At 41.6% G+C, this 25,106-nt stretch overlaps 1 protein-coding gene across 2 annotated transcripts in view; it reads left to right on the top strand.

Annotated features, from left to right (window-relative positions):
- CERS6 (ceramide synthase 6) overlaps positions 1–19,679 on the top strand; it is a 220,160-nt gene extending 200,481 nt beyond the window's left edge. Inside the window, exons 9-11 of one of the 2 annotated variants that reach the window (XM_038422621.2) lie at positions 12,217–12,373; positions 13,395–13,418; positions 18,128–19,679. In XM_038422621.2, coding sequence (XP_038278549.1) covers positions 12,217–12,373; positions 13,395–13,418; positions 18,128–18,289 — 343 coding nt within the window. In that variant the 3' untranslated portion in view covers positions 18,290–19,679. The remainder of the gene's footprint in view (positions 1–12,216; positions 12,374–13,394; positions 13,419–18,127) is intronic. The other variant, XM_038422622.2, reaches the window with a different exon arrangement.
- The last annotated feature ends 5,427 nt before the right edge of the window (positions 19,680–25,106 follow it).

The raw sequence follows: 25,106 nt of genomic DNA on the forward strand, positions 1-25,106 counted from the left end.
ATATCTTCATCAATGTTTTAAATAATGGCATACAAAGTACACTTATAAAGTTTGTGGACGATACAAAGGTGGGAGGGATTGCAAGTGCTTTGGAGGATAGAATTAAAATTCAAAATGATTTGGACAAACTGGAGAAATTGTCTGAAGTAACTAGGATGAAATTCAATAAGGACAAATGCAAAGTACTCCACTTAGGAAAGAACAATCAGTTGCACACAGATGAAATGGGAAATGACTGCCTAGAAAGGAGTACTGCAGATCTGGGGGTCATAGTGGAGCACAAGCTAAATCTGAGTCAACAGATATTGCATAAAAAGCAAACATCATTCTGGGATGTATTAGCAGGAGTGTTGTAAACAAGACTGGATTATTGTATCCAGTTCTATGTGCCACATTTCAGGAAAGATGTGGAGAAATTGGAGAAATTAGTAGCCGTGTTGGTGCTATTAGAGAGATAAGGTAACTGAGGTAAAATCTTTCATTGGATCAACTTCTATTGCTGATAGAGACAAGCTTTCAAGCTTTGTCCAGGAGAACATATTACTTCACCCACCTTGTCTCTCTAATATCCTGGGTCCAACACAGCTACAACAACTCTGCAAACTATTCTGTATTTTCAGGCAGCAGATTTGAATGACTAATTAACAATTTTCATACCAGGAACTTTATTTACAGAGTTATTCATTCTCTCAAGGAGCAGAAACAATAGCACTAGACCTTGGACTTTCAACTAATAATCAAAACTAAGGAATGCTGCTTGAATTTCCGATATTTTGTAGTCACAACAAACAGTTAATGAACCAGCTATTGGCCAAGAATTATTTGAAGGAAACTTTTGACAAACAATTTTGAATAATGAATAAATTTGAGGACGTAATAAACTATTCATGTATAAACAAAGATAAAAAGAAGCTCGGTGAATTAAATAAATAAATCACCTTGAATCTTCTCCCTTGAATAAACTCTTGTTTATATTTTTTAGCAGAGGATTTGGAACATTGTCATCTCCTCTGCTTCGGATGAAGTATTAACTGATGCTGCCCTTAACAGAGGCTGGTTATTTTATCCCTTTGACTTGTTTAGGGTTCTTGAGAGCTCAAAGCTTCAGATACTGTCTGAAGCAGAACATGAGCCTCTGCAGTTTTAGATTAGCCCTAAGCCAGCTTTTCCTAGAGGGAAATTAACCAATGCAAAAGTTAAAAATGTCATTCACCAGTGAAAGGTTTTAATGTAAATAACAACTAGTGACATTTTCTCAGTGTTTCTGATTTTGGATTTTTGTGTTAGCATAACAAGCAAAATTTCAATAAAAAGAGTATCATCAGACTTACCAAAGTCAATCCTTATTAACCTCAATTTTGGTTCATACAGATTGTTCCCTGTGGCTCCAATAACACATTCTATTGGCAGGGACAGATTGTTCAATCAGTGTTCTTGGGACTTTGGGGTGGTTGTAATTATTTTGAATAGTGTCTTTTTTAAAATGCAAATAGGACAGAAAGAATTACTGCAGCACTCTGGGCTGAGAATTATTGTGATGGGTGTAAATATCTCAAGAAAAAGCAAGGGGCATTCACTTTCTTGCTGCTGCCCGACATATTTGCGGTGCTGTTTTTAAATCACTGTGATCAGTGAGGTATGAAGGCTGGAGAATAAATAGAATACTGATGACCAATGGCTATCAGGGTTGCTCCCACACATCCACTGCGATGGATTCTACAATATATTCCTAATCTGGAGTTGAGGGGAGCTCTATGAGAGACAACTTTGCCACCTAGAGAGAGACCAAGGCTAAAGGAATTTACATTTTCTGGTTTTGCGAAAAGGAGAGAAAAAAATCCAAAGTTGACTCAGAATTTACTTTTAAATGAAACTGTTACTTGACTGTTTCTAGAAGATGGCTACTGTACTATACCTCTTGGAGTAGCACCATAGACTTGCATTAGAGTGTTGATGCTTTGAATTTATCAGCTAACGTTTGTATTATTTAGTTAAGCTTTGCTTATTCTCTAATGACTATGTGCTGAATTCTGTGTGGTGTTTTGTCCTCTCCTTTCCTATCCCCATGCCTTTAAATTATAAATCTTCAGGACATAAATCTGTTACTAGTCCAGCGCGGTTTGCCCATTATATATTCACAGTACTGTAGAAGCAATATTTAAATTATGAACAGTGCTGTTATTTGACTGTGAGCAGCCTTAGAGTGCAATTGGGGTCTAGGTAGATCCTTGCAGGGATCAACATTGGCAAGACTGTGGCCATGTGAGCACGTTTTGCAAGAGTCGGGTTACCCAAGCAGGGGTCGAAATGTATACCAATGTAACGTTAGTGATAGGAAATCCCATATATAATCTCTCAAGAATCATTAAAATATATGTTACAACATTTATGTTGAGGTATGTCAACTGCAAGGAACTAATCTCCTAACCCAGAGTAACAGAAAAGTGCCCATGTGGGTTATAAAATTCATAGTTTTAGTATCAGAAATAAGAAAAGGAGTACTTGTGGCACCATGAATTTGTTAGTCTCTAAGGTGCCACAAGTACTCCTTTTCTTTTTGCAAATACAGACTAACATGGCTGCTATTCTGAAACCTGTCAGTATCAGAAATGTCACCACACTATACGTCACTTACCAGCATGAACTGTAAATGTTTTTCAGTCACCACAATCAATAACTATGTAGCCACAGCTCCTCTATTAGCTGGCTAATAATAGGCCATTAGAGCCAGAACACTTATCAGGGCTAAATTCAGCACCAAATTCAGTAGTGTTGCACCAGAGCTGAATTTGACCCATGCTATCTGTAAAGCTGGAGATAATCTTTTAATTGGTCAAGTTAAACAAGACGATAGTTAGGGCTAATTTGCGTAGTTTGATTTGGAGGCAAAGCTTGTGGCCAGCTCAGGGGGCAAAGATTGTGGCAGAGGTCAGCTGTGAGGATACTTTGCTTGTCTAAGTCCTTTAGCAAGTAGATAAAATTACTCTCCAACAAGAATGTAACCTTTGGATCATATGTTTGACAGCTTTTCTCTTAATTTATGCATTGAACCACTCCTGTTTAATATGATCGATCTTTGGGGGTCTTGCAGGTGATTCAGTTATTCTAGCGTAAACAACTCTGGAAGCAAAATACTATGGGCTAGATCAGGTCTTGAATTACTGCATTGGTTTGAGGCAGCGCCGAGTTACACTGGAGAAGATTATTGGGAGAAGGTGGTACAGTCATCTTGCTGGGGTGTCTAACTTGCTCTATAGATGGGTCCTTAACCCTGCCTCCTCCCAACTCCCTTGGGGCAATGGAAGGGACATTTCCTAAGTTTTCTTGCATTCAGGAACTGTAATTGTCCTTAGTGCCAAGAGGAAGCATGGAAGAGGAAATGGGTATGGCAAAGACATTTTTTTTAACTCCCTGCATGCACTTGCAAAGACTAGGGACAATCTGGTCCCATACATCATATGCCAAGTCTTTCATTTATGCAGGGAACAATACAAACCCTGAAACAGATGCCTCTTGACATGAATTCTGTGCTGTCTGTGCAAGCTTTTAATATGTTCTTAAAGATTTTCAGATTTGGAAATATAAATGATGTCATTTCTTCTATCTGTGTGCTCTGATCCCATACACATACACATGCATTTTGGCAGAACGCATTACCGATAAAACATTTTGCTGAGTGTAATTGCATTCTGCCAGGGAATCTGAAATCCTCCTTTATTCAAATCTCTATAGAAAGACTCTTCTGAGATATGCGCTTTGATTGTGAAGGTGCATATGACCCTTCTGTGTTTTCAGTTGTTCTGTCAACAAGAGTGGAGATATTAGTGTTCATACCAGTGACTGCAAATTTGTTAGTGGGCAGGAGCCATTGATGAGAAGAAATTGGGTGAATAGATAAGCACAATTGAACTCAGCACAATAGACAGCTTGATCAGAATGGCTCCTTTTACACTACATCAAACATGAATAATTTCCTGTCTGTTGTATTATGTTAGTTCAATAACTGAAAGCACTACTGATCTATATGGGGCTTAAAATAACATTGTCTCAGTGACAATTCTGTGATTTCTGCAAAGATGTTTTGTTGCTTATTTGTATTAAAACAGGAGTGCCCAACTCTGCAACAGTCAGACTGTATTGGCATCTCACCAGAAGCCCACGGCTGCTTCTGGTTAATTAGTGGTTAATTTATCAAAAATAAATGTGCAGCGTATTTGTTTGTACTTTTATCTTCCTCAATAGCTTAACAAAAAAAAATAAAAATTTTGCTTTTGATCATCTTTGTTCTCATCCTGCACTTACACATAAGTCCCATGGCAAGACATTGTAGGTCACAGTTGTCCCTCAGGATGCCTATTGGACACCCCACTTTGGGGCCAGTGTCACTTCCTTAATCTGTCGGATTTGTTCTTGCACAACACAGGAGTCTGTACTTTACAGAGTCAAAACCCCTGGTGGTTATGTGACAGCACTGAAGCACACTTTGCAACTCAGAAGTCACTTGATCGTGCTGCAACATGGCTTCTTTAAGATCCTGAGCCAAATTCTTTTGTCGCTCATGAATGACCACTTGCTTTCAAACACAGGTACATGTTGGTCCATTGCTCATTTGATTTCCCTCTCCATCTGACAAGTGACTCAAAATCATGAAGCTATGGGTCAAGTTCTACTCTTAACTATAAGGATGTAAATCTAAGATGCTCTGTGATGGGGGGGTGCAAACCCCACACTGGGCACCAAGGGGTTAAGGAATTATTTTGGGCTCAGCCAGCTCTGTCCCACCACACCTGCAGCAAGTGCTTCATCTGCTGGAGTAATTAAGACTGGAAATTAGCTCATTTGGATGGCAGAGCTGCAGCCCACAGGTACAGCTGCACAGAGTAGAGGGAAGCTTAAAGGTTCTGACACAGCTGCCCAAAGGGGCCCTCCCTGAGAGAAGGGAGGACCCATGCCAGAGACAATCAGAGAGGGAAGTATTCCCCTCTCCCCATCTGTGGACCCTGAACATTGGTTACCCATTCTTACTTATTTGGTTTGGACTTCCCCAACAGGGGAAAGCCTTGGACTAAGCTGACTGGGAAGGAGAGGGGAGGAGGAGAAGAAAGTGTCCCAGGGAAGATCGCTTTAAGCAGCCTTGGCTGCCAGACCACTGGTAGCCCAAAAGGCCCTGGGCCAGAGTCCTTTGGAGAGGGAGCACCCAGGATCCCCTCCCCACAACCCCCTTGGCAGTCAGCGGTTTCTGTCATGACCATGAGGTCACGCTCCCCAACCAGACCTTGAGTGAGGACCATTACACGCTCTATTGACTTTAGTAGGGTTCTGTTGATTTACACCTGTGTAAATGAGAGCAGAATTTGGCTGTGTGTTTGTTTCTAATGCTATTGATAAAGCAGCAGTATATTCACTTCATACTGCCCTCTCTGCTCTCGAGGAGGCTGAGCAGATCTCTGTGCTTTAGGCATTATAACTGATCTAGGGCCCCTGGCCTTAATGGCTCTGGTTCATTCACAGAGTCAGCTTTACCTTCACTTTTGTGGGAGCTCTTTGTCACCTACTTTGTCACTGGTAGAATTCTGTACTAATACACAAGGAAAGGTTGGAAAGGGGTAGCAGTGATGAAAGAAGAGAGAGGAAAACTGGAACTGTTCACCTAAATGGCTGATGGTACATCTCAGCTACAGATACACACATAGCTCAAACAGGGAGGAGCCTGACAGAGTCTGGATTGACTTGAAAAGGGCCTTGAATAATTGTAAAGCGTGTTTTTTAATGTATTATCTGCACAGATTTCTCTCTCAGCTAGACAGATTAACTGGCTTCTCTGGTAGCATCACCAACATCATTTGGGATGGTGAAAGTTGCAGATGTCCATGGAAATAGCCAGTTGGAGGCAGCTTGCCCTGAGCTGGTAGAATAGGCAGTACCTGCTCTGTGTTTCAGGGGTCTGTGCAAACCTGAGAGTGAGATGAAAAGAAAAACAAAGGACAGAAGCCAGCTCAGAGAACATCATTATACTGCGTTGGGGCCACCTTCGCAGTTACAGATGTCACCACTGGAGTTGGCACACAAATAGCTGTCTAGGAGATAGAATGCGTCAGACCCACTCCAGCATTATGTTCCTTGTGTTGGTCCAGGCCTTGGAGCTCATTGACCAGAGAAGTAGAGACCGTGAACAGGGCTGACAAGCAAATTGAGGGCCCTGTTGCAATGCCATTGGGTACTGCACATCTCTCCTTCTCATCAGGTCTTCACTGTTTCACTGATACTCTGTGGGTAACTGGACCATCCAACTACTATCAGCTTATGCTAGATCTTTGTCACTCTGTTCTCATTTCCCATGCTCTGACTACTGGCATAAGATCCACTTCCATGCATAGAAAAGGAGCAGAAAATCTGGGAGACAGAAAAGGAAAGGAAAACCAGCTGTTCCTTCCACTCAGCAAGAACCAAAGAGTGTTCCTTCAGAGCAGTGATGTGAAAGGAACAGCAGTGGCTGAGCAGCCAGTCAGAAGAGAGAAGAATTGGCAAGACAGGCCTTTAAGTACTGGCTCTGTTAGGCTGAAATATTTAGCAGAGCTGCTGGTTGAGGCCCTTTGGCAGATCAGTGCTGTAGACCCAGGCTTCTTGGATCTAGTGGTTAATCTTGTCCTGGGGAGGAGCCCTTCATTTCATACTGCCTTCAGGAGAAGTTTGGCAACTCATCTTAACTGAGCATGGTCAGGAATTCTATTCACCCTAACACATGTATGAAGTTATCTGTAATGATCCAGACCTCAGTTATAAAATATCTAGAGAACCCAGTTGAAATTGTGAGAGCTGAGATATAGGTCCCATTCAGTTTTAATCATGGTAAAAAGGCAGGGTGATTCCCCACAGAAACTGGTCCCTTACCTGGAATATAGGTCGTAATCATTGTCAGCTGAGGGGGACTTATCTGTTGTCCCCTCGCACACCTACACATCGCATTCTCTCCCCACCTTCCTATGATGGTTCAGCTGAAAATTTCACACCCCTTCAAGCTTCTGACTCAGGAAGGCAATTTCAGGCTCAGAGCACAGCTGGATAATTAAGTTTAACAGATTTAATATACTTTTTTGAAAGTATAGAATAGAGTCTGCTGGCCAAGAGAAGAGTGTGTAATAGCAGTAATTCTGTCTGGTGTTCAGTGCGTTCTAGTGTGCACGACAGGGGACAGAGGGAGTAGCAGTGTTGTGCCCAATGTTCTAACTTAATTGGAATACTGGGGAGTTGGGGTTAAGCAGATATTTCTCTGGCACAAATAACTGATGCAAACATGCTGTTCTGGAGTGCCATGTATTGTGTATATTGTGCATGTGTTGGAAGCAGAGATTGTCAAGAATGCTAAAGTGCGTTGAATCATTACACTATTGACTAACTACATTTGAATGCTCCATGGAAGCGATAGAGATTAGAAAAGACTGAGAATCTCTCTCTCCACATCCTTCCAGCTGGTAAAGAAGAGACCACTGCCTTAACTGTGAGTCTAGATTGGACAGGGCTGAGGAGTATTTTCCCTCCCACAACATTATTTTTTTCAACCTTACTGTTCTTTCTTTCTTCCAAATGCTTTACTAATGAATGAATGAAGCCGCACAACAGCCCTGTGAGGCAGGTAAAAGTCCTATTATATCCATTTTAATGAGCAACTTGAGGCAAAGGAGTACTGAGTGTCAGTATTCCCTCTAATTTTTCCCACCCATGTGTGGAATGAATTTTGTTATGTGCACCAATGTGGAGCTGATGTGTGGCACATCACCTTCATATTGGTGCACATAACAAAATACATGTGGTGGGGGTGGGGCCAAGGGGTTCGGAGTGTGGAAGGGGGCTTGGGGGTGGGGAAGAGGGTTGGGGTGCAGAGACGTGAGGGTTTTGGCTGGGGGTGCGGGCTCTGGGATGGGGTAGGGGATGAGGGGCAGAGGGTTGGGGTGTGGGGAGTGAAGGCCCAGGGTGAGGCCAGGAATGAGGGGCTCAGGGCTGGGGCAGAGGGTTGGGGTGCAGGAGGGTGCTCCAGGGCTACAGCAGGGAGAGAGCACTCCCCCCAGCTCTCTCTCCCCATGCAGCACCTGGGCTTGGAGGGAGAGACGCCTTTCCCCGCCATGCCAGCTCCGGGGCTGGGACCAGGGGATAGGCTCCCTCCTGCAGCCGCAGCACATCCAGGGCTCGGTTGGGGATGGGGGCGGGGCACCCCAGCAGGTCCATGTCGGTGCTGGTTTTGAGCCACCCCTCCCCCGGCTGCAGCAAGTCCGGAGCTGAGTTGGGGCCGGGGGGTGGGTGCCCCTCACCTGGCTGTGGCAGGTTCTGGCTGGGCAGGTTCCCTGAATGTCTGGGCAGCACTAAATAGGCTGTTGTGCAGCCACGCAGTTTACAGGGAACTTAGCTGAGTGTCCTAAGATCACACAGAAAGTTACTTGAATAGCCAAACATAGAACCCATGAGTCCTGACTTCCAGCTCTCTGCTCATATTGACTAGCCTCGGACATTGGAGCAAGGAAACTCTCCAGCTCTCTTTGTTTGTAAGTGGAGGAGTAAATAGAAATGTTTTTAAGACAAAAAATCCAGGAAAGGACAAAATAATCATTGCTGAAAAATAACTGACATAATCATTGAACATGCTTGTAATAAGGTTTAAGTTACAATTACATTTGCTTTTATACCTAGCTATCGATATGCTATGAGGTGGATGTGGTATTGCAGGATGTCTCACTCCTGTGAAGTGTTAAAGCAAAAGCAGGACAACTATGCTGAAATGGCAGACGGGCCACACACAGGGGCATGCTGGCTCCATGTTTTGCTCTCCCCTATCTCAGCGTAACTGCTGGCTGCCCCATTATGGCAACATGTGCCTTTTTTTGCTAAGTGAATTTGGGGAAAAGTGACAGGCCAGGAGGAGGGTCGACATGAGGAGCAGCCCTTCAGTGCAGCAGTCTCCCCTAGAAACACGGTATGTTATATGCTGGGAAACACCATAGAAGCTAGTGTTACTCACAGTAATGTTCATTTCAGTTCTGCCTCCTTTGGCTCAGAAGCAGGAACAAGTTGCCTTGAGCCAAATTTTCAGAAGTGGTCTCTGATTTTTTTTGTGCCTAAGTTTTTATGTGGCCAGCTTGAGACATCTTGAGCCTAATTTTCACAATTGTAGAGCTCCAGCAGCTCTAACCAGATCACCTCTGGAAACCAAGCTCAAGGTGTCAGGTCAGGCAGACAGAAAAAGGTGGCTTCCACAATCAGCGGACACTTGTGAAAATTTGAGAGTTAAGCACCTAGGTGCATTTAAAAATCCCACTAGGTGCCTAGCTGCAGTTTTAGGCACCTAAATACTTCAAAAACTCTGGCCCTTAGGCCCCTTTGTAAATTTTACCCAGAATCAACTTAGTTGTGCGATTGTCACTGCAGGCTTTCTGTTTTAGTCTAGTGTTTATTGTATCTGATTAATGTTTCAAATGAGTCTTCAGAAGAATGGAAGCTGGAAGGGAGGTTTGGGGAGTTTAGTAGCTTTGCCTGTCTCCTGCCCTGAAAATCTAAATATAGAACCAGTTCCCTTCATATTCACTCCTACCTAACCAGCTGATCTCTATTTACACAGCCTTCCAAAATGGGATATTCTTTCTTTTGGGCATAAAACAATTTTTTACCTGTCTGATATTTCTGTGGTCTTCTATGTTCATATTCTATTTCTGTTTCTCATTATGTACTTGAATTGTATAATGATTATCTTTAAAGGCCCAGCTGTCCCTCCCGTGCCTACCATATTGTGTCATGTCACTGAATTGCATTTTGAGTAGTCAGTGCAATAATCTGTGTGCAAACCATATCAGACACTTATTGGAAAGTTCTAGTTTGTTTCTCAATCTGTCAGACATGAGCGGATCTGAGAGGGTTCTGATCTTTTGATGGATGCTTATTTCCCATCCCTCATATCCAGCAGGTAACTCATTTGTGCGGTGATATTGCTTTGTGCGGTGATATTGCTCAGACATGCTCTCTATGGTCTCTCTATCTTCTTAAGATTTCAGACTTTGTTAGAATGGGCCATAGTCATCCCTGGTGCAGCATAACTACTCTTTACAGTTCTGGAATGTGTAGGTTTTTAGACATCAAAAAGGAGATTCAGTGTAGTGAGAGTAACTTTACATGCAAGAGCTGCTTATTTTAAAAGTTGGGTTTGATATTGTAATTAGAACTGAAATAACTACCGATGAAATAAGCAAAGCTGACTAAAGCTATGTTTTGATATGCATAGAGAGTGTCACCTTGGATTATGAAGTGGGACGTTACTGTGCCATTTAGCGCTACTGTTGACAGAACAAATTGCACAAAGCTAAGACTATAAATCTTAGCTAGTAACAGCATTCATGTGCCAAATGTCTAGCCTTAACTGCGAACTTTCATTTTCTAATGTTTATGCCATAAACAGAAAGAATTGTAAAAGTAAGACTGTATAATGAAGCAATGAAATGTCCCTCTCTCACAACATGTATTGTAAGATTTATGAAGCAGATACAATTTAGCATAAGGGATGGACCAGGAATAAAAAAAGACCAATGTTAAATAGAATCAAAACAGCATTCTGATGCTCTGCAACTTTAAGACTAATCTGCTTAAGCTAGTTTATTAGAAACCATCTACCAATTTTAACCGAAACAGTTTTATCCTAATTAAATCATAAATACTAGAGGGTGTACTTGTTGCATTTGGATATTTTCCATTAATAGTGACGGAGTTATACACACATGTTTTTGGAGAAAATAGTGACCTAGTCAGTCATTAGGTAAAAAGAATTCTTGATGTGTACAAGATATGTCAAAGTTCCAACACAGTCTGGTGGTACAGTCCGAGAAAATGAGATCTGAACTATTCTAAAGCCCTATAGGACATTAGCTAGATTTCTGTGTTCTAAACACAGCATAACAAGAGCAGATTGAAAACTGTGCATTTGTTAGCTTGATTAAATATGCCATCTGCTGGCTATGTAGTGATAGTTAATTTTTAAAATATTAAATGCAATGAACTTTCCAATACTTTTGATATCTGCAGGGGTATAGAGTAGAAGAGATGTCAGAAACCCTCATGATCTTCTTCATTTTTTAATTGACTCCCGAAAGTATCAAGCATTCCTAGATAGCCATATGTTGCCATAAGTACTGCTGTTTCTTCTACCTACATCCTGTTATTGTCCAATCTCCTGTTAGTTTTGGTTGTTGCCTCACTCTTCACTATGACCCAGATTGTATCAAGCTCTATTTTAGTTTTCAAGTGTTGAATGAGTTAATTCCTATTACACTCTGAGTCCTATCATAGGCATGCTATTGCCTTATATACCACAATTGCTGAAGTCTCTTATTACTAGAATTGTCTCATAGTACAGGTTCAGATCAACAAACCATCACTGCAGGCTTTGCTCATGTCAAGACTAGGAATTTACAGTAAAAACATTAACAGAGCTGTAAATAATATTGACAAATGTTCTAATGATGAATTTACTGCCATATAGTTTAATGTTCTTTGTCATAAGAAGTGTCTGATAGCAAGTATTGGTTACTATTTGTTATATATCTTTTTGCTCCAAATCAGACAAATCCCTTTCAGAGAGGGGGGAAAACTGTCATTTTATTATACCGGTAAAATGGATGGAGTGTTGGTGGCATTATGTTGTACTCAAGTATAGTCTGATTTTAAGGTCCCTCCTTCTCAGAGGAATTAGGTTACCTGGAAATGAGAGGTGTCCCTCTTATTTAAGTGTTTTATTGTTAGCCTATGATGGACGTGATGGAAAGGGTATACTCTGCGTGAGGAGGAAAATAATCTGAAGAATGGGAATCTGTAATTCCCCTGGGATTGTCCAGGATAAAGAGGTATTAGAGAGAACCCATGTCTGGTTACTCACCAGCTCTGAAAAGGAAAGGGGGGAAGTGTAGTACCTTTGCTTTCTACTTGTGGTGTTTGCTGGTTGAAATTAAATAGTGAAGGTGATGTTATGCAGTGATTTACCTCCTGAGACACAGGGGCACAGATGACGCTTTATCACTCCTCTTCCAGTGCTATTCAGTCTGGCATTATAAATCTGAGAATTGAATATGTGTGTGGATATCATCTAATCAAATATTTGTCATCTTAATTAGAAAAAGGGCTCCTTTTTAGATTACTGTTGATTTGAACAAAATTTAAGTATTTTTGTCTCCCTCTCTCTTTTAGGATATTAAACACAATGCTGTTTGAATTGTATGAAGCTTTGGGCAGTTTTCCTGCCCTGTGGTTCTTTAACATGTTGCTCATAGTACTTCAAGTCCTGCACTGTTTTTGGTCTTATCTAATCATAAAAGCAGCTTATAAAGCTATCTCCAGAGGCAAGGTAAGGTGACACAAATGCTGTCTGATGTTTTACAGTAAACATTTTGTTTGTAATGTTTTTAAAATTAGTAAATAGCACTTAGTAATTGTCCAGTGATTTGTTCTTTTTCTGACCCAAAACACAGACTTGAGGACAGATGCTGTATTGTGATATGCTTTTCCTTCCTTTAATGGAACACTTACTAGCTGTGTTCCTGGATAACAAACGTACTAGACGTGTGAACTCCAAATACATGGCATTTTTAAGACTAGGATTATGTTGTGGTTAATGCTTCCTTTTTTAAAAATAGGTGTGTCGAATCCCACTACACATATCGGAGCTGTGTAAATAGCACTTGTTTGCATTCTGCCACTTCTGTTTTACTTCCTTTCATAGAATATTTGGTGAAAAATATCTGCCTCCCAATTGAGAAGAACAATAAAATTAACTGAAGCCTGTCATGCTGCCTCTTTGGTAATTGGCAGAGATGTGGGTCTGAACTCTTTACAGTCTTAAGCATCAGGGGCCTTTTGGCTGAACAAAGGGCCATATTTCCAGGAGCCAAAGGGCCATGCCTCTTTGTACAAAATTCACACATGGTTATCACCCTTCTATTTAAAAACAGGAGTGTGGTTCACAGTGTCTACAAGCAATACAATATGTCCAGACTATTCAAATCAAGATGCCGAGCCATCCAGTCTGTGGGCGCAGACTAACAAGGGGCAAAGCACTTAAGCATGTGCTTAACTTTAAGCATGTGAGTAGTCCCACTAAAATGAATGGGATTGTTCATGTGCTTAACTGCTTTACCAGATTGCAGCCAAAGTGCTCAGCTCCTTTTTGGATTGAGCCCACCTGATATCTGCTGCCCCCTCTGTAGTAAAGATGTGTACTGCCGTGGTCTGTGACTTTTGTTTGAGGGCTACAGTTGGGACACCTCTGCTTTAGCAATTCTAAGCCTCAGTGATCCTGATTTCACACCAGCAGTACTCTGACTTCCTTACTCTACTTGTTTATCCTTTTCCTTGTGCTGTCCTGGAAGGCTGGAAAGTGGAACCCTTTGCATGTAAGTTTCTCTGATTCTGCTGTGCGAAAGACGCATGCATACAAATCTATGTTTTGCTATTCCCTAGGTCCTTCCTCCCTGTTTCTTCTGATTGTTACATCTGCTTCTTGCTTAGCCTGTGTTTAGAGGCAGGGACTGTTTCTAACTTTGTGTTTGTGCAGTGTCCAGTGCTTACTGTGTGCCAACGCTTGCCAGGGCTGAGCCCTGGCACCTCTAGGCTTGTCACATCTGTTATGAAAGTAAAAAAAACTGCATGAGCACCAGCACTTAATTGCTTGAGCCCCGGCACCTCTTTCATTACAGATTATCACTGGCAGTGCCTAACCCCAAAGGACTCCAGTCTCGGTGGGGGTGTCTAGCTACTGTAATACAAATAAACATCATAGACTGTAGAGTAGCCTAACCCTCTGCTCTGGCACCATTCAGGTTGTGCATTTCAGAGCATGTCAGCTACCTAAAGAATTGAATTTAAATTTAAATTAATTCCATCAAAGAAAACTGTTAAAACATTGTTAAGGCTGCAGAGTTAAGCATTCAGAAATAAAGAAATTACAAGATTAAGGATGCCAAGTATCAGAGAGGTAACCGTGTTAGTCTGTATCCACAAAAACAACGAGGAGTCCGGTGGCACTTTAAAGACTAACAGATTTATTTGGGCATAAGCTTTCGTGGGTAAAAACCCCACTTCTTCAGATGCATGGAGTGAAAATTACAGATTAGTCTTTAAGGTGCCACTGGGACTTCTCATTGTTTTTAAAGTTAAGGATGCACCTGCAAGCTTAACTCTGCTCTCAACAATGCAATGTTAACTTACATGATCACATACTGTTCTGTTTCTCAGGTAATACAATACAAGAAAATATACAGTGTGGTATCATAGCATTTTTTTCCTCATTCTTGCTATTTGGGTCATTGTTATAATGGTCTAATTTTTTTTTATTGAGTTGGACTATTGGGACACTTATTGGGGTTACCCAAGGTGTCTGGGGTGAATACTACCACCTGCTTTCAGCAGGCGGGAGTCTTGTTCCTGCCCACAAGGAGAAACTCTCTCCAGCCACCAGCTAGCTGCTGGCAACACAAGCTGCTCCAGGATATACAAGCGCTGCTCTTTCCCTCTGCAAGCTAGCAATTTACAGACCCCACTCTGTTACTCTGGAGTACTTCTGGACACCCTCAATGCACACCGATCCACTGCCTCCATTCAGTTCACCTCTACTTCAGCAGTTTCACCTCAGTTCATCACTGTTCTTAGCACGAGGCACTCAGATGTATCTATAGTAAAACCAAATTAAAGTTTATTTGCGAGAGCATGAGATAAAGATTCAAAATACAGGCACATAAAAGGATTTGGAAACGTCAGGCTACAGGTAAAAGAAAAACATAAGACACAAACTATAGTTACTATAGTTAGTTATTAAGTTACTTTCCTGTCTGATAAGGTATTTCACATCCAAATGAGTGCTAAACAGCACTTGTAGTCTAGAAAGCTGGGACCTACCATTCATGAGACAACCCCTGCTGGCATAGTCACTCCTTTGTAATCCTCCCTGTCCTCTTCTTTCTTCTCTTACACAGTTACAGACTATTGTCCTTCAACCCATGGCTCCCCTGTTCAGAGACTTTTATTGGGGTTCTTTTGTCTTTGAAAATGCTGAAAACTGCATCTGGTCTAGACTGTAAATACAAACCGGGTCAGTCCACAGATGTCCCTTCTCATGTTGAATGGGTCAGGTCTCAGGTGATATGTTTCACTCCCAACAGAGTTGGAATACAATATTCTACATGTTGCATAGCTCTAAAATTGTACAAACATCTCTCAATAACTGTGACAATCAGCTAGTTCTTAGCTTTCGGCAGAGACTATCCATGACTCCCCTTTTGGTGAAATATTGAGAAGATGGTTTGGGGTAATATACTTTGGTTTGCGGATGTCTGTGTCACAACTACTTATACAACAAGCTCTCTTTTTCAGTGAGGTCTATATGTTAATAACTTAGTCAGCAGCCATATAATATTCAATTTATTTTCAACCAGCAATAATCTTCATCACGTGCGTTTGAGCTAATGAGGTAATCAGCTATAGTTTACCAGCTTATTTTGGTAATCAACATATGCCAGTTTATTTTCATTCTTTATTCTGTGTTATACCTAATCTGTAGAATCATAGAATCAGAAGTGGAAGAGACCTCGAGAGGTCATCTAGTCAAGTCCCCTGCAGTTTGTTTTATAGAAATGATGTGCCGTGTAGTTGTCATATAAATGACCACCTGGATTCTGTTTGTTTGACATACACTGCGTACAACAAGATGCTACACCTGTATCTAAAGCTATAAAAACAAAAACCCTGCTTATTATACATATTGCATTTTTGAATATATAATATCTGATCACATTAACAATTGGGCACACAGTTTAGAATAGCGTACTGGGCTTCACTATAGTTATGCTGGTTTTACACCAGCTGAGGATCTAGCCCTAAATTTTCATACATTCATAGAATTAAAGGCCAGAAAGGACCATTAGATTATCTAGTCTGACCTGTGTAACCTGTTAACAGGCCACTCTACCTTGAATGGCCCCTTAAATATGTCCTACCAGGGCCAGCTGTACAGTTTTTGACACCCCAAGCAGTGGAAAAAAACTGCCACCGCGGACGGCAAAAGGGAGAAGCTGCCTCCGATTCGCTGCCGCGGACAGTGGAACAGAGAAGCTGCCGCCAAATTGCCGCCACAGCGGAAAAACAGCTGGCCCTTTCAAAAGGGAACAGCTGGCCTGGTTTCTGCTTGGAACGCTGGTGCCTGGAGCCGGCCCTGTATGCTACTTACTTACGCTAAACAATCTGTTCCATGTTGCTGTGATTGTTGGAGTACCTTTCCCAGACCTGAGGAAGAGCCCTTAGTGGGTCAAAAGCTTCTTTCTCTCACCAATAGAAGTTGGTCCAATAAAAGATATTACCTCACCCACCTTGTCTCTGTATAACACAGGCTATTAAATTTCACCTGTTAACCTCAGTATTGAGCACATAACTTGTGTTTGACTAAAGTGTAATTCAAAGTACATCATTTTATTTCAAGAGCTTTAACATAAAAATCGCATTATATGGAAGAGTCCATAGTAATATTTAATTGAGGAGTATAAAATCAAAATTCTGATTTGAGCAGAAGTCTAATTTCAAGGGCTTCACAGTTGCAGCATTACAAGATACTGGCATTAGGGACTGTACTTATTAGCAGGTACTTTGGAACTCCCAAGTGTGCCTTGTGCTCTATTCTCTGTTGGCCAATTAACAAACATGGTCTGAAAGGAGTCATGTCAATCATCCTTAATTATGAGGATGGTGATTGCTGTTGGAGCCTACAAAGCAGTTGGGCTATTAAGAGGGGGAGATACTCTGGGCTTCTTCAGGAATGTGGAAGGATCCCTGGAAAAACTGAAACAAGTAGAGTTAAATTTCTTACCCAAGAGCACTAAATATTTCAGAGAAATCACTTTGTCAGCTATTTTTTGCCCCCCCCCCACCAATTCACACAAATTTATCACACTGAAGAAAGCTAGTGCCTGTGTTTCTAATCTGGTGTTACAGCGTGGATGGCTTCTTAATACACGTAATATAATAATATCTATATTAATAGAACCAAACACGGAAGGAAAAATTTTAAAGTTGCATATCACTGTTGGCCTTCAGGCCTCTTCCCATTAGTGGCTTATGGCTGTACCTAATGCACCTTCACTGATTTCCCTCTCATTGCTTGCTGCCCATGCTGGTACTGCATTTCTCACCACCACAGGAAACACATACGTGCCCTGACACAGGGCAGTGAGGGCAACTGTAGCATTCTTTACTCTCTGCCTCTTTTTGGCTTTGCCGCATTACACCTTACACTATATGACCGAGGTCATACATTTGAGAAATGCAATTGAGGAGAAGAGGAATTACTTGAGGAACTACCAGGGACATAACTAGAATTAATAATAATAATGCCCACCTCTTTACTATAATGATTTTCAACCATCAACTTCAAAGAACTTTGCAAAGAAGAGTAAGTATCATCCTCCCAATTTCACAGATGTGGTATCAGATGCATATAGAGGTGAAGTGACTTTCCACTGGTCAGTGGCAGAGCCAGGAAAAGAACCCAGACCTCCTGACTCTCAGTCCAGTGCCCTGTCCACTGGCCCAAATGGCCTCTCATTAATTAGTGTGAGGAAATTTAAGAAAGTGATAACTTAGGAAGAATATTCAAAAAAACATTTTTATACTGTGATCAATTAGGCTGTGGAATAGTCTCCCCAGGGAAGTGGTGGGAATTCTGTCACTTGAGACATTTTACACTACACTGGACCACATACCAGAAAATGCACTGTAAAGAACAATCTTGCATTGGCAAGGAGATGGACTGGATGATCTAAAGGGCCTGAGTTCCAAATGGTCTGTATGCAAACACTTTTGCACACATTTCTGAACACTATCACCTGTGTGCCCAGGTGATAGTTTTGAACCAATGACTTTTGAGCAGCGATCAGTGCTTGAAGGATGCCTAGGAAGGTAATTGCACAAAAGCATATCAGGGCTGAGGCCCCTTTTAAAATTCAGATTGAAGAGACTCTTCAGGCTCTGGTTCTCTGATTCTGGCATGAACTAGTGTGTGCTTAATCATGTTGTCATGCAATAGCCTATAACATGCTCCTTCTCACACTTTCTTCAGGTAGCAAAGGATGACCGAAGTGATGTTGAATCCAGTTCGGATGAGGATGATTCAGTATCTCGTTCAAATAATCCACACAACTCTACCACCACGAATGGGACCAGTGGTGCCAACGGGACAAATGGATATCTTACTGGTAGCACTTGTTCAGAGGACCATTAATCCTTGAGCTAACTCATGAAACATGAACAAAGTGAACTCTTTACTACTAGAAGTAAATAATAAGTTGTGAATGCGGTTTCTTCATAATCTCAGCATCAGAAAAAAAATTAGGAGTATCAAAGCATACTGATAGTGCACTGCCATATTTCCTGTTTGTGAATGAAGAGACACACCATTCTGTATATGTAGGCATGCTGTACATGTATGTAATTGACACAATGGGAGCAGTATTTTTATTTGTACTGTCTTAGAATATTATTTATTTTGAATATGTTTGGGGACTTACGGACAAAAGGGAATGTCCTTACTCTTTTGCTTTTTAGATTCTCAGTAGTGGAGACCGACATGCTAAGATCTCTTCGGTCCATTCCTGTTGCTGTTGTCCAGTCTTCTATAAGTAGTAGTCTGCTTGATTTGTCACTTACAGTAAGCGATAACATGGCTTTACAGATTCTAGCTCCGCTCCAGATAGTTTTGCTATCTTTGTGTTTTAAAGTGCTAGTTTTGAAATCACCTCTAAAATCACAGTGGCCATTTCCCCAATGTAAAGTTTGAAAACGATGGATTAATATTTTAAATGGTGTCTAATGTGGTCAATTAGCAATTCAGACAAATCTGTGGTCATTGTAGGGTATTACTTTAGCATTGTTTTAAACTCAATTGGTGGTGAATTACATTAGAATAGACTTGATTACTTGTTCAAATACACAAGATACCTTTATGTCAACAGCAATGATAAACTTGGTACTTGCGGTTTAGTTCTGCTTTGCAAGTTTTAGCTCTACAGACTTCAGTTTCTTGCATAGATTTCATGCTAAGAGATGATCCATTGTTAGAAGAGAGATATTTGCTGAGGTGCACTGTTGTGAATCTAGAATTCATTCTTAAATTTGAGGATTTGTTCCTTTGAGCTGGAAAGGATGCTAGCAGTGGCACAATGACAAAACAGCAGCTGAACATTCATTGCTTCAACAGACAGGATTCAGTGGAGATCTTATTCTTATAATTCCAGATTTTTTTGTCATACAGAAGTGGGGAGACTGCAGAATGTTTTGCACTACCAGACCCAGAGAAGTTTATTCATAGCAAACTTTTAGGGCACATCAGTATTTTTTATTGAACCTAGAAATAAATCTGGGAATGGCTGTAAAATAATCTTGCTCTACTATTCAATCTGAGATTTATGCATAGGAGCAAACTGTGCTCCCAAAGGAGTCAGTGTGAGTAGAAATAGACTATTCCTTTTTTGATATGATCATCAATTTCTAGAAAATCCTTGGGTAAAGTATTGCGAAGAGGACCTCTTTCATCTTCTGTGCTATCAACGGCAGTGCCAGCAGTAGGAGTGTTTCTGGGGAACAGTCTCTATGCATCCTGCTTTTCAACAGTGTTGTGTATGTGTGCACAGAAGCAATGTGCATATAGACCAAAGAAAATTAGAAAGAGGAAGGAAGGAGTAAACCAGAAACAGAAAATCATCTGTTGCATTACCGGGGTGAGAGCACCATCTTCAGCAGGAGCACTGTGAGCCAGAAAATACTTTTGTTTCCTCACACTATGCAAGTATCAAAATGTAGATGATTTCTCAGGCCATAGAGTATTATTAGTGGCTTTATTCCATATGAATGGTACTGAAAAAAGCTACAAGACCATATATTTATTTTGAAAGATTGATATTTATCCCATCCCTTTACCCAGTTAGTGTTTTGTGCTGGTTCTTGAAAGTCTCTGGAACCATCATTATGCATAAAGGCCCTTTGTACTAGCCAAAAATGTGCAGTCAGTAAAGGCAAGACAACAAGAGTAAAAATGGCCCTTCCACTTCAGGGAGGATAAATGCAATAATGGCAGAGAGTAAGAGATGGAAGGAAAGGCAAATGCACTACTAGTCTGTACAGAAAATACCCTGAATATGAGATCTGAAATGGTACGCTGATGTTGGGATTATAGAGAGAGAGCGTTTACGGTGAGACTATATTAATGGGATGTAGTGAATTAAAAATTATAATTTCTGAAAGGCCAACTGCCAAGACTATCATTAAGAATAAAGGTTTAAACATTGCTGTTTAGTGGGGTAGATGGCTGCCTCTGTTGGACTCTGTCCCTTATGTGAAGAAAGGTTAAGAAGTAGAATGTCTCAGAAAAGTTTAGGAATTCTTGAAACTCCAAAGTTCTAGAATGCTGGTAAATTTTTCATTTTATCTAAGGATGCAGTCTTGTTTTAAAATAGCAATGTACATATGACACTAGCACCACGTCAGTATCTGGGACAGAGATTAATTAGAGGTTCCACCTCCCCTCCTGTACAGTCATGCATGAGTCATCACAATCTGGCCTTTACATCAGGTGTATCCCACTCATTTCATTATCAACCCTCTCCAGCTGTCCTGGACATTCCGAGTCCTATTAGTAGCATGAAATGGGACTCTAATTAAGATGTATCTGCATGAGGAAGATGTGATATTAAAAGTGGGTAGTTGGAAAAATAGGGATGGGGATCAGAATGTCTGAAGAGCTTTGCTAACCATCGCTGAACCATTGCTAAACATTCAATCCACAGTATATGAGGGAATTGGGAAATTCAGCAAATTTCTCCCATCCTTATCAGACAGCACCAAAAGGTTTTATTGAACATACTTTACGGTATTGTTCTGGGTCATTACGTCAATTGACAGGAGTCAATACAGTTCTGACTCAGCCTTTGCAGAAGAACAGTGTTTCACTCCACGAAGAGAGTGGCATACATTCAAAATATTTTGTATTTGAACCTGTGCTTATGCTCTTGCATTGAGAGAAATTGTGATGGGGATGGATCACTTTTGATGGCTGTTGTCTATTTTTTGGGTAATGATGTATTTCACAAAACTTGTAAAGAGATTTGACCTGTAAATGGTTCACACAGCTCTGTATAATTGCAAAGGATTGGAAGGTTGTGTACATCAGTACATGTCACAGCATCATTATCCAGTTCCGAAAGAAACAAGAATTTGTATTCCAACTATATATTAGTATTTTCAAGCTCTTTGCCTCCTAATGAGCTATTTATCATTTTTGCCTCGCTTCAACTTCTATGCTCCCTTTTTTGGTAGTACACTAAGAGACACTGTGGTTGGAATAGGTAAGTAAAAAAATGAAAAAGCCACAGACAGACTTTATTAACAAATAGTAAGAATTTGTCTTCTGTTTCTAATTATCCCTGACGCATAGTAAACTAAGATTCAGTTCTCGTTGCATTTACTCTTTTTTAGCATTGACATGCAATATACAAAAAGAAAAGAACATGGTTTTAATCAAAACTTGAGAGTCCTAGAATATGCTAAAGAGCTAGTCAATCAAAGAAATAGGGGTGGGATTTAGATTGATCTGAGTCTTGACCAAGGTTATGTAGTGTCAGTTCTAAAATACCAAAAAGTGACTCATGCTGTTTCCTTGTTGCCATTTTGTAGATATTTCTATGGATTATTCCATTTAATGTTTCCAACAGAGGTAGACTGGGTCACAGCTTCCCTCTATGTGCATCCAGATGTGCGTACTTCAACCTGGCATCAAATCTTTGTGAACATTCAGCATAGTCACTAATGCCAAAACCCCTTTTCAGATAACCAGCCATGTGCACAAAAAGCTTCACGTACTTTCAAGTGGTTCTTTTGTTAAATCTGAGTCCATTAGGAGTGACAGAAAGTCACTATGTAGCTATGAACGCAACACTATTTCAAAAAAAAATTTGCTCTGCAACCAAATGCCATTGATAATCAACATAAGTGTCTCTGGCTAGATACTATGCATAGGCTACACAGAATTTTCTAGTTAGAAATCCAATGCCTGTATTATTCATCTCACTTAACTGCACATCATTATTCCAACCTCCTGTAATTCTCAATGAAAGTCAGGATGCCATTGGTTTTCTACTGTTGATACTTTGATATTTTTTTAAAAAATCCTGTTTGCTAAAGTTCATTCTTTATATATTTCCAGTTAGCTACTACTTGGGAGATTTGTGAGAGAGGATCTGTTGAACACTTTGTACCCTTTGTTGTAACATAGACCAGAATAGGCCCAACCTCACAGTGTACTGTAAATTACAGTTGCCTTGAAACCACAAAGCAAAATCAGTTTGTATTATTTATATGCTTTGAGTGCTTTTGGTTTAGAAATGGGACCTAATGGGAATTTTACAAAGACAGCTTTTTTTTTTTTTTAAACAATGGTGGAAGTTTGGAAAAGTTGACATACATATATAGCCTTTACATTGTTAGGGTTTCTGATTGTAGTTGCAATGAAAACACAGTGTTTGAGTGTGTCTGTACTGAGTTCTCCATTTTTGAAATAGCTTCCAGTTCTAGTAATGGAGGAAACAGTGTATATATTATGGTGTGACAGTTTGGAATCCCATCAAGCCTAGAGCTTTAATGATCAGACATGTCAAACTGTAAACCATGTGATTTGTAATGTTCTGTAGACCTTTACTGGTCTAAAATGATCTATGGAACAAAAACACATATATTCTGGGTTCCATAGAGCTTTGAGTCCCTTTAGCTGGGTCCATGAATTCTAAGGCTTTATTTTCTTACACATTAGCGATGTTATATGTGCTTTTTATCTGCAAAGTCAGGGTCGGACGGATGACACAATTTCACCTGTGTTTTCATGACAGTTCTGTGCTTCAGCAACTCTCTCAGAAATACGATGTGTTTGAATTCCACTGTCTGAAGTACAGCGCTATATTAAGTAGTTAGAATTCTTTTATGCATAGATATTGTGCAAAACTTTGAGAGTTACTTTGTGTTTTATTGTTTTTTTGTTTCATTTTTAATATGGAACCAATCAATATTGTGAATTATTTTAATTTGGAGACAATTTCATAATAAACATAAGCATTAGGAATGTAATGTCAATTTCCTTTTCTGTTCTATGAAATGAAAATGTAGTATATTTCAGTGTCCATGACACCATTTCCTAGCTTATGGGCTGTTACCCACAGGATGCACTCCAACAATTTTTTCAGCAGTCCCATATATGCTTTTAGTTCTGTAGATCTGTGGGAAGTTGTTTATGGCATTTTAAGGAATTCAATAGATGAGAAAAAAAGTTATGTGGAATCCAACTTAAGGCACTTTGAAGGGGTCTGCTTGGTTCAGAGAATGGGTGCTCAGCACCCAAAAGGTGAGCCACCAAAAATCAGTCACTTTGGGAATCTTGGCCCTTGTTTAAAAAAATGTACAAAAGATAAAGGACAACTCATCACTGCCTCACTTGTCTCTCTTACCAACCGAAGTTGTCCCAATAACCTTGTGTCTCAGATACCGAACGGTGGTATCTGTCTACGCTAGCGTAAATCTTATTTAAATGTCCCACTGTTGCTAACGCTGGTATAGTTGCAGTTAACATCATATTATTTAGGCTTGCACAGAGCAGGTTTAATTGACTTGGAGTTTAAAAGGTTGTGATCACAGAAGCAATGTCTCCTCTAGGCTCCCAATGTTGCTATAACTAACATAGCTGCACCAGTGTTTGCAGAGGTGAGAACTTTTTAGAAAATGTCCGTAGACAGGCGGGCTTATCTATTTATGAGAAGATCTCCACTTTTCACTACTGATCTGATAGAGCAAAAGAGAACAAGCTTTTATTATAATGTGGAGAACTTTGGCTATGTGGGAATGCAGTGAGCTGGAAACCCTTCTACATTTTCACCGAAGGAAAACCTACAAAGGACTGGGCCTCGGGCAATGTCTGATAAAGTGTCAATGAATGAGGTGGGATCAGGCCAGCTGGGACAGGAGGCCCAAAAGCCTGATCTAAGCCTTGCAGAGAATGAGCCAACCACCCCCATGCTGCAGGCATCCGCTCTCTAAGAACCTTCAGCTACCCTTTGATGTTTTGTCTCAGTAAGGACTTCAGAAATGGGGGAGGGGGTTATGTAATAATTAAATAGCTAATCACCACAATTTATATACCTCCCTGCTAAAATCTGCATGCCGTCGGAGGGTAGGTCTGCGCTCGGCGCGGTTCCCCAGCTCTCCTACCCATGTTTGCGCTAGTTCCCATCCAGCTAGCGCAAGAATAAATGGCAGCGTAGCGCAGTAGCACAGGTAGCGGCATGGCCGGCGCCGGATTTCCAGTTAGGCGCAGGAGGCACATGCCGGGGGACGCCGGCCTTGCAGGGGCAGCTAAACGCGAAAAGCGGGGTTACAGGTTCATACATAGGCGGCTAAAAGGGGTGAGGGTGAGCGTCCGAGTCAGCCCGCCTGGGGGCGCTGTGAGCGCGGCCGGGTGGAACAGCCGCTGAAGGGGCTGGGAGCGGCCCAGCCCCTTCCCAAGCTCAGCCGCTCCGCCGCCTCCACCTCGTGCCGGGGAGGGGGGGCGTGGCCAGCGGCCCATTCGCTTGCACGAGCGGAGCCAGAGTGTGGCCGCCGCCGCGGGAGGGCGGCAGACACCCGGGGACCGCTGGCCGCGGGGAGAGCTCCGCTCCGGTCCCCCCCCCGCTTGCGCCGCACCAGGGGTAGGTGGGCTGCGCCCCCGCTCGGGCGGGCAGCACCCTGCATGGCGCAGGGTCACGCTTTCCCAGGGAGGCGCTGCCCGGGCCCCGCCGCTGCTCCGCCTGTGGGCAGCGCCGCTCCGAGGAGGGGAGTTGGGGGAGGGGGGGCAGAGGCGCGGGAGTGCTGGGGCGGTTGGGGGTAGGAGCGGTGAGCGAGGCAGGGGAGAGAAGGGGGCAAGGCGGGAAAGATGGTTTTAGGGTTTGGCCAATGGGGTGAGCGGTTATGGGACCAGCAGAGCTGGCCTTGGTAGGGGGGCGGGGTTGGGGTTTCTGCGGAACACA

The sequence above is a fragment of the Dermochelys coriacea genome, chromosome 11, assembly GCF_009764565.3.
Source record: "Dermochelys coriacea isolate rDerCor1 chromosome 11, rDerCor1.pri.v4, whole genome shotgun sequence".
Classification (NCBI taxonomy): Eukaryota; Metazoa; Chordata; order Testudines; family Dermochelyidae; genus Dermochelys; species Dermochelys coriacea.